The sequence below is a fragment of the Diorhabda carinulata genome, chromosome 3 (genome assembly GCF_026250575.1).
Source record: "Diorhabda carinulata isolate Delta chromosome 3, icDioCari1.1, whole genome shotgun sequence".
NCBI lineage: Eukaryota > Metazoa > Arthropoda > Insecta > Coleoptera > Chrysomelidae > Diorhabda > Diorhabda carinulata.
Genome location: NC_079462.1, coordinates 11023131 through 11039351, shown reverse-complemented (window position 1 = coordinate 11039351; position 16221 = coordinate 11023131). Strand labels below are relative to the sequence as shown.

General features: G+C 31.2%; 1 protein-coding gene across 1 annotated transcript in view; it reads right to left on the bottom strand.

Moving 5' to 3' along the window:
- LOC130891158 (putative aminopeptidase W07G4.4) overlaps positions 1–16221 on the bottom strand; it is a 96120-nt gene that overhangs the window by 58583 nt on the left and 21316 nt on the right. The window contains exons 3-4 of the mRNA XM_057795744.1: positions 11925–12134; positions 6667–6844 (exon numbers count right to left, since the gene is read on the bottom strand). Coding sequence (XP_057651727.1) covers positions 6667–6844; positions 11925–12134 — 388 coding nt within the window. The remainder of the gene's footprint in view (positions 1–6666; positions 6845–11924; positions 12135–16221) is intronic.

The window sequence follows — 16221 nt, the reverse complement described above, 5'->3', positions numbered from 1 at the left end:
ATCTTTTCACTTTTGATTAAATATTTTGGCACAAAAATGATAAGCGACCCCACAACGATCATCATGAAACATTTACTTCCGGAGATACTAGAATTGACGTACACATACACAGATCTATCTGTGTGTGAAAATTCATGATGATTGACACAAGCGAATAAGATTTTCTGTGGAAAATGTATGCGAATGCATTATTTACACGAAAAATCAATAGATAAAATGAAAATTTACCAATTTTTGTAAGGTTAGGTTAGGTTAGAATAGATTAGGTTAGGTTAGAATAGATTAGGTTAGGTTAGATTGTGTTAGAGACTGAAATGAAGGTAAACAAAAATGATTTTTTCCAATCAAATATTTTAATTGGACTTAAATCTATAACTGTCCTGTGTGTCTTCCCAATATTCTGAAGGTACATGCCTATCGCGGAAGAATGCTCTCAGAGGTCTCCAGCTGGCCTCAATTCTTTGGGTATGAACCCTGCTATCAGAAATAAATATTTCTTTGTGATTGACCCACTCATGAGTGTATCCGTCATTGCTGAGGTATCGATAGGCTAGCCAGCCATATGTATGAATCATGCTTCATGGAGCGACGTGCTTTATTTGCTAAAAATTATGGATTTTGTTATAATAGAAATCTTTAGGAGTTATTTTAAGTTAATGCTTTCTTATAGAGATGGCGCTTGATTTGTAGAAATAGTAGCTTAATGTTCTATGTACATAGTTTTGTTTTAGTAGTTGATTATTATTGAGAAAAGTAAAGTTAAGTTAATATATGGTTTTACCGGGTTTTTAGCACATGGTTGGTTTTATAAGATATAAGTGATAGATGATGTATATATATGAAGATTAAATAAAATGTATATAAAAAACCTAGATTGATTTTAATCAACACTGCTGTGTAACAAATAACAACAGGTTATGGGCCCAGGTCACAACTCAATATTGAAAAAGGTCGTTATTATAAAAAAGGAATAAAAAAAATGGAGGTGAACAGTAACAGTATTATTGGCATTAAAAACCATTTTAATGTAGAATTATTAAATGGATTAAATTATCACACATGGAAGTATCGTATGAGTATTTTGTTTGAAGAAAAAGATGTGTTGGAATGTATCGAAAAGGAATTTAATGATTCTGATTATAAAAGTGACAAACTTCGAGCTGAAGCAAAGAAGAAGGACAATAAATGTAAGTCTATTATAGTGCAGTGTTTGGACGACTCGCAAATAGATTTAATTAGAGGAAAAGATACAGCTTTTGGTATATGGACAGTTTTAGAGGAAAGATATGAAAAGAAAGGCATTCCGGGCCAGTTAATTCTAAGAAGAAAACTAATGTCTATGAAACTTCAAGATAGTAGCAAATTAGAAAAGTTTTTGTCTGATTTTGATGAAACCATAAGACAATTAAATGCTACAGGCGCAGACATGAAAGAGCAAGATATTGTTTATAGTTTATTACTTGATATGCCGAAAGAGTTTGAAACCGTAATAACCATATTAGAGAACATACCACCAGAAGATCTAACAATAAGCTTAGCAAAAACTAAATTAAGAGCTGAAGTTGAAAGAAAAAGTGCATTGTATGAAGCCAATAGCGAAAGCAGAAATTATCAGCAAGATAGTGTAAACTCATCAGCTTTTTCAACTTATAGTCCAGGTGTATGTTATACTTGTGGAAAAAGAGGTCATTATAGGAAAAATTGTCGAAATCAGAGAGGAGGAAACAGAGGTTCAAGCAGAGGCAGTTTTACTGGAGGTCAAAGTAGTTTTCGGGGTTATGGGAATTTTAGAGGAAATTTTCAAGGAAATGGTTATAGAGGAGGATTTGGTTACAGAGGAAGAGGATATAAAGAAACAAGCTATAGAAGAAATTATGACCATGAGTATCAGGACAATAACAATAAGGGAGCAAACTATATGGAAAATTAAGAAGGAACTGAACTTGATGAGGTACAAGATGGACAAGGTATTTGTTTTTTGTCAAATTTAAACTCTAATTTAGAAGATTGTTACCAAACTGTAAGTAACCAAAATTTAGTATTTTATATCGATTCAGGGTGTACTGATCATTTAGTAAATGATAAAATGTATTTTCATGATTTTATGAAGTTGAAAAAACCCATTAAAATAGCGGTTGCAAAAAACAACAATTACACGGAAGCCATTGGAGTAGGAAATATTGAAGTTTTTAGTGAGGTCAATGGAAAAGAAATCAAATGTAAAATTAAAAATGTTCTGTATGTCCCAAATTTAAGGCGAAATCTATTGTCTGTAAAAAGGTTAGAAAGTGTAAATGTAAAAGTTGTTTTTGAAAATGGGAAGGTACTAATGTATAGCGAAAAAAAATTAATCGGAATTGGTTATTGAAACAATTTATATGAAATATCCTTTAAAGTAAACAATGTAGAGTCTTTAAATATTGAAAATGAAAATAATGAAATAAAATTGTGGCATCAAAGATTAGGTCATGTATGTAATGCAAATTTAGAGAAATTAATTAAAAATAATTTGGTAACTGGTATAAAAAATCTCAAAATAGGTAAAGTTGATTTTTGTGAATCTTGCGTAAAGGGTAAAATGACCAGGTTGAATTTTGGAACGCGCACAAAAGCTAAACGATTACTTGAGATAGTGCACACAGATGTTGCAGGACCAATAACTCCAATTAGTCACGAACAAGGCAAGTACTTTGTAACTTTCATAGATGACTATTCAAATTTTGTTTACGTTTATGTAATAAGAGCTAAGAGTGGAGTGTATGAATGTTTCCGAGAATATGTGAGAATGGTTCAGGCTAAGTTTAATTTAAAATTAGCTACATTGAGATGTGACAATGGAAGGGAATACATTACAAATGAAATAAAGCAATTTTGCAGGGAGAATGGGACATTTATTGACTATACAACACCTTACAGTCCTGAACAAAATGGTAAGGCAGAACGCTTTAATAGAAGCTTGGTGGACAAAGCAAGGACCATGATGCAAGACGCTAATATTCCTAAAGAATTTTGGAGCGAAGCAGTTCGAGTAGCAGCATACGTTCTAAATAGAAGCCCAAGTAGTGCTTTACAAGTTACTCCGGCTGAAATATGGAATGGGAAGAAACCGGACATTAGTAATTTAAGAGTTTTTGGATCTACAGCATATTGCCACATTCCAAAACAATTTAGAAAAAAATTTGATTCTAAAGCGAAGAAGTGTATGATGATTGGATACACAATAACAGGATACAGATTATGGGATATCATGGAACAGAAAGTAGTCATTGCAAGAGATGTAATATTTAATGAGAGCGAATTTTATTTTAAAAATGAAGGAATGGAGTTGAAGGAAAATGGAAAACTTGATAGTAAAAATGCAATAATAGAAGAAAGTGACGATGAACAAGAAGAAGTAAAACAAATACAAGAAGAGATACAGGTATTACAAGAAGATGATTTACAAGACAGAGAACAAGAAATACAAGAAAAACGAACCAGGCGAAAACCTAACAGATATAATGAGTTTGAAATGTATATGGCCTTTGATGCAATGTCATATGTTGAGAATGTACCCGAAACAGTGGAAGACTTGACTGATAGAAGAGACAAGGACTTATGGATGGAAGCGATGAAAAGAGAAATAAGTTCAATAGAGAAAAATAAAACTTGGATACAAGCACCAATGCCCAAGAATGCAGAAATACTAAGTACAAAATCTGAAACTGATTACTGCTTGTACTATAAAAAGACTGGAGAATATGTAATTTACTTATTACTTTATGTGGATGATATTATATTGTGTGGAACAAATTTAACAATAATTAATAAATGCAAAAATGAATTAATGAATAATTTCGAGATTAAGGACAAAGGTGAGTTAAAAAATTTTTTAGGTTTAGAAATTTGTTATGACAGAGATAAAGGAATTTTGGAAATAAATCAAGAAAGATATTTACGGGGAATTTTAAAAAGGTTTAATTTTGAAAATTCTAAACCATGCTCAACTCCAATAGACCCAAAATTTAGAATAGATCTAAACAAAAATGATACAAATGGAAACAAGCCAGTAAGAGAATTGATTGGGTGTTTGATGTTTTTAATGTTAGGGTCAAGACCAGACATCAGTTTCACAGTAAACTACTTTAGTAGATTTCAAGAAAGAAATTCAGAAGAAATTTGGATTGGACTAAAAAGGCTGTTAAGGTATTTAAAAGGAACATTAAAGGCAAGATTAAAGTATGAAAGGAGAATGAATGAATTACCATTGAGCTGTTATGTAGATTCGGATTGGGCAGGAGACGTGAATGACAGAAGATCAGTGTCAGGGTACGTTATTAAAGTTTTTGGTAATACAGTATTGTGGGTAACCAGAAAGCAAAACTGTGTTGCATTGTCCAGTACTGAAGCGGAGTTGATAGCTTTATGTGCTGCTGTCCAGGATTCTTTGTGGTTAAAAAGATTGTTGCTAGATATGAATCTTGATGTGAATTTTTTTAAAGTATTTGAAGATAATCAGGGTTGTATTGCACTTATTAAAAATCCTGAGAATAATAAACGTGTCAAACACATATAAATAAAATATAACTTTATTCATGAGAATGTAAAAAATGATTGTATTGTCCTTGAATATATAAATACAAAATGTCAGTTAGCAGACTTATTAACAAAAGGATTGCAAAAACCACAATTTTACTCAAATTGTAAACAATTAGGTTTAGATTTTGAAACGAGAGAGGGTTAATTTTATTTTATTTGTTAATTTCATGTAATATAGGTGATATATTTTGAATATGATTGTATATTAATTTATAGACTCTATAAGATGCGCATTAAGAGAGGGTGTTATAATAGAAATCTTTAGGAGTTATTTTAAGTTAATGCTTTCTTATAGAGATGGCGCTTGATTTGTAGAAATAGTAGTTTAATGTTCTATGTACATAGTTTTGTTTTAGTAGTTGATTATTATTGAGAAAAGTAAAGTTAAGTTAATATATGGTTTTACCGGGTTTTTAGCACATGGTTGGTTTTATAAGATATAAGTGATAGATGATGTATATATATGAAGATGTAAATAAAATGTATATAAAAAACCTAGATTGATTTTAATCAACACTGCTGTGTAACAAATAACAATAGATTTGCATACTTTTTTCACAGAAACTCTTCTGCGCTTACGTCAATCATCATGACTTTTCACACAGATAGATTTTGATGAAGTCTATCGAACAAAGTTATCTATGGTTCGATATCTGTTAGCCTTCCTGAGATAATGGCCACTTGCGGTATCTCCGGAAGTAAATGTTTTCACAAGTTACGTTAATGAACATTGTTTATTCAGCTTTATTGCATAACGCCGTCGAGGCACTTTGTAAAACATATAAATATTGTAAACTTGCGATAGTATCAGATTCTGTTTTGTCAATTTATTGAATAAACAACATGTAATACGTTTTTATAAAACGCCTTCTCAAAGTTCAGTAACGTAATTCGCAAAAAATAGATATGATAAATCGATTTCTCGTAATATCAATAGTCTATGTATAGAGTTTCATGATGATCGTCGTGGGGTGGCTTATCATATTCTTACCAATATTTACTTTCTCACATTATTTCATATCAAGTGCTTATAAAATAAACAAAAAATACTTTAAAAAAAATGCTATTACCCTCTATTGTATTTTGCCATTAATCTTCATAAAATATGAGTGAGTACAATTGTATTTAATGATCTATATAATTATTAGTTCTTATCAATTAGGGTCGTAGGAGCGCATCAGCCTAATGTGTTGGAGTTAATTCATTCAACTTAAGCAGTATCTAAGTACAGTGAAAATATTTGCAAACATATTAATAACAATTCAATTCTAGGAATATATAGATACAAAACATTTTTCAAGTCAATAGAGTGAAATTAAATGATGGATTTTAATATATACACACTGTCAATAAATTTAATAATACAAAATATCACAGACATTGTATCATCACTACTTATGACAGTAGATACAGGAATTTGGTGACAATTAGCTTAGATAAGCTACAAGATGAAGGCTGGGAACTTGCCTCATTAACACTTTGTTCTATTGTGTATCCCGAACTGTTTACCAGGTAAGTATCATAGCCTTTATCTATAGACAGCCTCTCACTCCCAGAGAAGGTTTCGGCTGTTTCTCCGATGTTCTTTAGTTGGTAATTTACTGGACAGTATACTGTAACTCTTCTTAGTTCATCTTTGATTAATGAAAGGCCTTTTGGGGCCAGTTGGTAGAATAAGAAAGGAATATTTTTGCATTTTGCAGACGTGCAGACTTCATATTTCCGATTTCTACTTGTTTCGACAATTTTTCATGACAACGACTTGATGGCTTTTAAGGAAACTGATGAAAGGAGTTGGGTGCTCCCAGTGAGTTCAAATAGTGTGTATATTCCCATACTAGATTTAACTGAATTTTATTAGTTCAAGTGCTCAGCTATCTGATAAAATAGATATCTTTGCATTGAGATGGATGCATTGTGGGCAATTATTGACAAAAATAAAATGTAAGAGGAATAACATCAAAAAGAATCGTTACTACAGAAATATACCAGGCTAATAGAATTCCGAGATAAAATTACAACTATAATTGTAAGGATGCTCCATATATTCTGAATTTTTCTCGTACTAAAACTTTATGAAATACTAACCCTTTCCAACTATAAACAAAGTTTCTTTAACAGCTTGGGGTGGATTGTATTCCAAGTAGATAATCCTTCCGCTATGTCTTTCTTGTACACTTGCAGCTCTATTCACAGCCTCAAATAGTGGATAACCTTTCTTGATTTCCTTAATATCACTAACTACGGTCAGCTTAATATTAGAATCCTAAAAATATAGATAAAGTTGAATGAATTTTTGTAACAGATAAATTGTAATAATGGATACAAATGAAAGATCCAGACTTTTTGGATGGAACTACTATCTCTAAATACACTGATTCAGTAATCTCAGCCCCCTTGGACTAATACTTTCTATAATTTGAGATTTCACAGATCAGACATATTTCAGTTCACTAGAAGTAGCTAATATAATTTCAAGTTACTAATCATTGATTTCTTCTTCTAAGCATTATATTTCCAAATTTGAACCTTTTTGAGACCCACAAAAATTGAGATATACGAGGGTTGCTACGTAAGTTTTGAGATAGACAACTAAAACCAATTATTAATAATTGGATACGGCTCTATTATTTTTCAAAATATTCTTTTTTGAGATCAATACACTTTTACTTGCGTTTGACCCATTGTCAAAGCATCTTTACCATTCCGATTCAGGTATATCCAAAACTTGTGATTTGAACGCATCAACCTCTTGTGGACAAAAACGTTGATCTTGCAATTTATTTTTGATCTGCGGGAATAAGAAATCATTAGGTGCCAAAGAAGGACTGTACGGCGGATGACCCGTCAATTCGATTCTATGACTATTCAAAAACGTTTTTTTGAACTGTTGTGTGAGAGTTCGCATTGTCGTGGTGGAGAATGATTCGTCTTCTGCGATTTGTTTCCCTGATTTTTTCAAACACTTCTGGCAAACAAATTCTAGTGTACGATTCATACTTGGCGATTCTACGTTCCTCTAATGGAACTGTGTCGACATTTCCAGTTATTCCGAAAAGTTATTCCAATAAAATTTCATGTTGGCGCTAGAGCGCCAAAAAAGGTCACGTGGTACAATTTTGTCTGGAACGTCATCTTAATGCAGCGTTAAATCTAAACATGGTCCATCTTTTTAAAAAGGATATTATAGCAAAAAACCTTAAACCTATATCATCAACTGTTGTTCTACTTGTATTCTAGTTACTTTTTAACACGCCTAATCCACATTTATTATTTTTCTGTTCCAGCCATTTCTTGTTTGCACTGATTTTGAATCTTAACTTTCAACACACCCTTTATATTTATAGGTTAACAGACAAGATAAAATCGGTATATTTTTACAGCGATTTGTAGCCTGACGCCGCATCAAATCAAGTTGGCGATCCAGCCGAAATTATACCAGGTGATCTCATTTGACTCTCTAAGACAGCGTTGAGTTGCAGCTTTAGCAAAATAAAAAAGCAGTTTTGCGAGCTTCGTCATGTAATACATATAAAAAAGGAGTGATGATACGAATGAGTTTCGAGAAAGCCTACATAATTCTGGTCGAAAAGCATCCCCACTATACAACGTTGGCAAAAAATTTTTATTAAGGAAAATAAAGTGCGTCCCTATAAAATGACACCAACTTAAGAGCTTTTGGAAGACGATTTTGACAGAAATAGTTTTGTGAACAAATGATGGTAATTATATATAACACCGTAATCCAACTATGAAGATGTGTTGTTTTCTGATTAGAGCCCATTTTAACCTCACGATCAAGTTAATCGTCAAAATTGCCGCTATTGGTCTAATGAGAATCCATACTGGATGAGAGAACATACACAAAATCCCTAAAGGAACGGTGGGTACATATCCAGTTTTTCCGAGAAAACAGACGACTATTTGCCTCGAAGTGCTCCGTGCGCAAACAAGATTGAATTTTTCCAATATTTCTTTGCATCAATCGACACGAGCTTTTTTTGGAGCGATTGTCAAATTATACGGTATCCAATGCAAACAAATCTTTTTGACAACCAAATGTTTATGCAGCATTGAATGTTTACACGCACAGCATCGATGTTTTCTGGCACAACAGACCATTTTGGACGACCTTCACGAAATTCATCCTGTAGATGATTGAATTCGGATAACCAGCGATACGCGGTAGCTGGAGGTGGTGCTTCGTCGCCAAAGGTCGAAGCGAGATCCATACTGCTGTTGGTTTAACCCATGTTGAAAATCACATAATTCCAATTTTGTACCAACATGAGTTTCAAGTATCTGTAAACTCGAATAACACTCGTATGACAACACGTTCTAAGTATGTTCACCATTGAAAATGTCAAACTTTATGATGGCAATGTCACATTGTTAGTCAACCAGCAAGCTCCACTTGACGGAGATGATACTCCCCCTATGGACATTCTCTGGTTACACTAATCAGAGGTTGTTTTCAGAGGTTAGTAGTCAACTATCAAATTCCACTTTAATGAAGATATTGTTTCCTTTATGGACATCCATCCTCTGGTTGTACCGATAGAGATATTTTTTCCCTTATCTCTGTCTCTGCTACTTTTGTAGTGAAGAGTTTTGACGTCCATCTGGATATCGTACTGTTACTTCAAATCTCTTTTTAATTTAGAAAATGTATCATGTTCATACAACATACTTGAATCAAAATATAAAAGGAACACCGAACTTTATTTTTTTATGAATATTCACAAAGAGAAGTAGGGATAAAAACAATTATTATCATGTATACAAATATTCATAATCATAGAAGTTCATCCACACCGACTACGACTTGTTGCTTCATTGTTCCTACATTAAAAGTTAAAACAAACATCAAATTCATAATTAAATAGTTACTGAAAAGGAAGTTTACACACTTTGAAAACATTTTATCCAGACTAATCTGTAACATTATTGCATCGATATTAAGTAAATAAAGAGATATGTTATCGTTTTATCATGCATTAATAAAGATCTATTGAAATAAAAAACATTGAATAGTTCAATTTTTTGTATTTTCTTTTCCAATGTCTGATAACTGAATCACAAAGTCGAGTTCCTTATTAATACTGGAAGTTGGATTGTTTTTTGAATCGCTGCCCATTATCAATTTCCTTTGAACTTTGATTCATTAAATTAAAAAGAATTCCATCCACAGAAAAAAAACCAAATCATAATTTGGATTGCTTATATCAAGTCACATCCTTTCACAAATGATTATATTTTTTAGTTTTAGTATTGTTTATGTTTTGAATTTAATGAGAAACTAGTGCTGGAAAGAAATGGTTTCTTATTAGTAGGATGGAAGATCATATAAATAACACTCTAAACTATATAATAGTAAGAAAATAATTCATGAGTACAATATCCCTGTTATGACTACTTATCTCTTTTATATTGTTTCAATGGTTTGTGGCTCTAGATTATATAGACTGGTGCCTTCAGTACTGGTTTTTTACAACTAAAACCAATTTTGGTGAGAGAGTATTTTTTTGTTCTTATTAGTTTCTTCTTTATTTTTGTTATTGTCAAGTTTTGTTTGTCATTATCCCTTTAATAATATATGACTTAAGTTTTTTCTATTATGTTTTCAAAGTGTTTTTTTCATGTCCATTTTTGAAAAATATTGTATATAAATTTTTGTAATTTCTTAATTATTTTTTTGCTGATGATATATTCTTGATGTTTCGACCTAATGTTTTTATAATAGTAAGATTTTCTGTTTTCAATTGTCATATTTAAAATTTTAATTTTTTGATCATTGATGGATTTCTCGATATTGTATATTTATATGTGAACCATTTTCTCTTGTTTTTCTTGTATTTAATTCCGTTTCAATGATCTGTATTTTATAAAAATGTTTTTTAATATTCCGTAGTCTGATAATGCAGTTTTATTTTTTTCATTGTTTATATAGCAACTCCATTAGAGTCTTTTCACATACTCTCATTACAATTATCGTAAGATATACCATAACTCAATAAGTCGAGTGACTGACACACAGATGGCGTTACCATTGTCAAATCGACATGACTTTTATGAAGTACCAATTCCATGACATTTCGATTAGTTGGTAAAAAGTGACAGCCATTTAAGTGAAGCTACTTTTGTTATTTTCAAAACAATTTCGTGTGGTAATTTATCATTGCTTCTTGATAAAAAAATACTGTACAAGCTCAGCAATGGCTTCAAAAGTATAGCAAGGACTCTGCTCCATCGAAAAGAACCACTTGTTATTGGTTTGCTGAATTTAAACCTGGTGGTACAGACACCGATGATGATGAGCGTTCTGATCGTCCAATTGAGGTGGTTCCTCTAGAAAGCATCAAAAAAGTCCACAAATTGGTTACATCTAATCGTAAATTGAAATTTCGTGGGATGGCTGAGCCCGTAAAGGTATCAGAAGGCAGTTTACAATTAAGGATGAACAATTTACCAGGAGAAAGCTTTTTTCATAGTGAGTGCCGCGTTTACTCACAGTATACTCTAAAAAAGTTGAAAATAATTTTTAAAATAAGCTTAGAAGAATAATGAATTAAAGAAACTAGTATTATTGTGAAAAAAGCATGGGGCGCCTAGATAATACTAGTATTTTTCATTAATTATTGTTTTAAGCTTATTTTAAAAATTATTTTCAGCTTTTTAGTTTGATGTGCTTCAAACACGTGTTTTTTAGTTTTCTCAAACTGTTATCATTAGTTTTCAATTTCTCTGGTAGATTTTTTATTGAGTTTGTCATTAAAACTACAACACATTCATAGATAAGCTGCTCATTTCCATTGGTAATGAATTTTTATACCTAATCTATTATTACATTCAATTTTGAACTCTTTTCGATATTGCACAACTTTTTTTTACCTTTATTTTTTTATTATAATTCATGGTCACTTTTCTCCCACCAATTGCACTTAATCAGTTATTATTAAACTTGTTTATGTACATTTTCTTAGAAAATATTCATAATTTGTTTAGGTCTATTTGTAATGATAAATAATATGTTTCTTTAGGTATAAAAGTTTGTTGAAATGTTCGGCTTTCATCAATATATATAATATGAACTGATAATTGCTTCTTTTCTTTAAATTAAAACTTGAATAAATAATTGGAGAAAAAAAAGGAATTAATGTTTTGATATTTTCATACAGTTAAAGCAGATTGAGATTATTGCAACAATTACTTTTTCTAGCTGAATAATTATTTCTTCAAAATGACTACTTCCATTATTATCGTCCTAACTACGAGTACATTATGTTACAAATGTATCAAATTTGTATTTGATAGATTTATAAAACAACTAAACGAATTCACCTTACCTTGAATAGATTTTTGACATATTCTTCTGTTCTGGCTGGAGTCATTCGTTCTGGGTCAGAGTCACCAATATCACATGCTACTCTTCTACCAGTTTCCAATACGACAGCCAATGATATCAGTCCTTTTGTTTTGTCCGAATTGTAGGTATAAACTCCCAAGTAATCAACTTTTTGTTGTTTTGAGGGATCATGTTCCCTCACTTGAAGTGGCTAAAAGAATAAATATACATTAATTAACTGTTATACCGATTTCATTGACAATGAATGAGAATTCAATGGAATAAAGTGATGAAAAATTATATTGTTTTGTGTAGACTTATGAAGTTTTCCCTGGGAAATGAAAATGAATAAGTCAACAAAGAAGAATAGGATATAGTGAGGCAATATTTGCTCTGTATTTGAACAAAAACAGTTCCAAGATTTAGTAATAAAGAAGCAATTAGCAATTGAACAAGATCGAAAGTTTGAATAAGAAAGGCAGAATCTTGAAAGGACTTACGAAAATGATTTTGAAATCTTAAGTAAAAAACAGAGATTACAAATAATCAGTGATTTTTTGAGAAGTATAGGATTTGATTTCGAAAAAAAAAATTGAAAAATTTGATGAAATTTTCATTGGAATCGATAGAACGATCTGTATAATTTAATGTTTGAAGATGATTTCATGCAAATGTTGGCCGCGGATGCGGTTGAGATGGCCCATGCGCAAGGTCCAATTTTGGCACACCAAATCCAACATATCGGCCGGTATTTCACGAATAAATGCTTCAATATTGGTTTCCAGAGCGTCAACCGTTGCTGGTTTATCCCTGTAGACATTAGCCTTAACATGGCCCCACAAGGCATTAAATCACAAGATCTAAGCGGCCAATTGACGGGGCCCAAGACGTGAGATGAACTTTCACCGAAGGCGACTCGAAATTTCGCCATTGTTTCGCGTACCGTGTAGCATATGGCACCGTTTTGTTGAAACCACATGTCAGGCATGTCTAATTCTTCCATTTTGGTAAAAAAAAATCGTCAATCATTATACAGTAGCACTCGCCATTCACAGTAACGTTCTGGCCATCGTCACTTTTGAAGAAGTACGGCCCGATGATGCCACCAGCCAATAATCCACACCAAAAAGTAACTTTTTCGGAATGCATTGGTAGCTCTTGCAATGCTTCTGGCTGGTCTTCACTCCAGATGCAACAATTTTGCTTGATGACGTTTCCATTCAACAAGAAATGATATTCGTCGCTGAACACAATTTTTTATAAAAAAGTAGGTCTCCCTCCTACTTTGCCAGCGCCCTTTCACCAAATGTTAGACGTTGTGGGAGATCGTATGGCTTCAATTCTTGCACCAGCCGTATCTTATAAGGTTTTACACACAAATTGAACTTACAACTGAATTAATAAAAAAATATTAAAAAGCGCCAAAAAAAAATTACTCTTCTTTGATTCGTGTAACTCAATCGATTATCGAGTTATTTGCTTCTAAAAAGTTCAATAAATTCTAATTTTTTCATAAAAAAAAATTATTATTCCTTAAATATGTAACAATAACAGATTTGTAAACAAAAATAAAAAACTTCAAAGCAAATGCTCAAAATGCCCACCATTTACTTCAACACACTTTATGATCCGCTTTCGTAAAGATCTCTTAATATCAAATAATCCTTGTCTATTATTTTTAATTACATCCGCGGCTTCTTCTATTTTTCGTCGCAGTTGTGGAAAAGAAATAATTTTTTCTTTGTAAACTAATGCCTTCATTTGCGACCAAATTGGAAAATCCAAAAGATTTAAATCAGGGCCTCTTGGTGGCCAAGCAAATTCACCTCCACGACCAATCCATCGATGCGGAAACTGTTCGTTTAAGTATTGACGAACTTGTAAAGAATAATGTGGTGGTGCTCCGTCGTGCAAAAACCACATATTTTGTCTTAATTTAAATAATTAAGCGAGAGGTATATCCTCTAGTAATTCGTGAAAATGTTCTTGAAGAAAATCTAAATAAAAAAGTCCATTTAAATTGGTTAGAAGTTTAAAAGGGCCTATTAAATACCCACATATTACACCACACCAAATGTTAACATTAAACTCGTGCTGAAAATGTGTTTTCCTCATAGCATGTGGATTTTCAGAATTCCACATATGATTATTTTTATAATTAAATATTCTTCGTCTGATAAATGTTGCCTCATTAGTAAAAAGAATTGTATCCAGAAAATCTGGGTTAACATTTTGTTTATTTTGCAAAAATTGGCAAATTTTAGACGCTTTTAGAAGCCAATAACTCGATAACCGATTGAGCTACACGAATCAAAGAACAGAAACTTTTTTTGTAGAATTTATCGTTTTCTAATATTTTTTTATTATTTTAGCTGTAAATTTAGCCCCAAAAAGTTTACATTGATTTAATTCACACAAACAAGTGTAACTAACGCCCTCTATTAGCAATGTTAAATTAGAGTACAAATTATGATTCCTCATGACCAAAAAACGTAAAATTGCCAATTTTCAAAGAGAAATTGTGAAAACATAAAAAATTATTGCGAAAATCAAAATTTAAATTTAAACTGTGAACACCTCGTATCTCGGAAAGGCATGTTGAGTAGAATCACCCTGTATATATAGTGTTATTTCGAATAAAAAATTGTAATTTGTTTGTAAATGATTGATTTAATTAATAAATTTAATATATTTATTCCAAGATGTATGCTTTTATGAAACATGTATCTAAATGATTAGTAAGAGTCGAAACGTCAAATTTTCATCTGTCAAATTATAAAATAAAAAAAAATTCAAATCAGAAGAGACCCAAAATCAAGAACATTTATAATCTGGCCGGTCGGTAGTGAGAGCAATAAAAACGCGTGATCGGCTCGTGGGATGCTAGTGGTACCTTTTATAACGATTCGTATTGGCTAAAGCAATGTCTGAGAAAGTTCACACAGCTGCACGTTACATTAATTTATTATTATTATATTCTAAAAATTTTATATTAATAATTATTTTAAGCTTTTGTTTTATTATGTTATTTATTTACTTTGATAAAAATTAAAAATTAAACTACATTTCTAACATGCGCTTTTACAGTAAGAATTATGTGACTGTATAATAGCGCATGTTAAACATGTACTTTAATTTTTATTATTCTTTAATATGTGGTATTATAGTTATGTTATACATTGACTATCCTCTATTTTAAAATAAATTTTATTGTTAAAAGTGGCTGTGATATTCATGGAACTAAATTTAAACTGTCTATTTACGTTATTCAATATGAAGAACAATCATTTCTAAACGCGTCATTGCTTAATACTTTTAGAATTTTGACAAAATGACTCTGAGGATACAAAGCATAATAAATATTTATTATTTATAAAAACTGGAGCGATTTTCCTCATTGCAACCAAGTTATTCTTTTTATTGTAGTTTCAATCTTTTGGTTAGTGTGGGTAAAAAAATATCACAACAACATATAGAACTATTGGCATTGTTTTACGATTGCCACCTTACCATTGTGAATTCAACCCAATTGAACTCATATGGGTACAAATCAAGGGTAAGGTGGCAAGGAAAAACACAACATTTAAAATTAGTGATGTCCAAACTTTATTTACTAAAGCTTTAAATAATGTTACCAAAACCAATTGGAGTAAGGCAGTCCAACATGTCCGCTTTTTTCGAAATAAAATGTGGGACATTGATAATTTAATGGAGAAACAAGTGGAACCTCTAATAATAAATTTAAGAGCTGATTCGTCCTCGTCGGAATCAGATTCCGATTTAGATTAAAATAAAAATTCATCCGCCTTTATATCCCTCTCTACCACCTTTTTTGAAAACAAAGAATTTATTCAGGAAAGAACCTTGTGTTGTTTATAAAGATTATTATTATTATTTATATCGTTTTGTATGAATTTACTTTATAACCTTTGATACGTATTTGAATAAAACATATAGCACGACATTTCCTTCTTAGATATTACTTTACAGTATTAGGTACTCTTACATTTTTATTTAATATACCATAAATTTGAAAAACCGTCTAGCTATTTAAGGTTAGGGAAAACAAAATTACGATTAAAATAATAATCATATATATTTATAGATACTTTTAAAAAAATCAAGGCAACGTGTGAAATATGTAGGTATAACATTTAGTATTTAACTAAGTGAACGAAGATTTTAATGTATGAATGCTATGCAATTGATAAATAAAAGTATTATTTATATGATATGATATTAAAATAAAGTATTTAAAATTCAAATAAAAATGTTAGTTTGAAAAAAGCATTTACAAT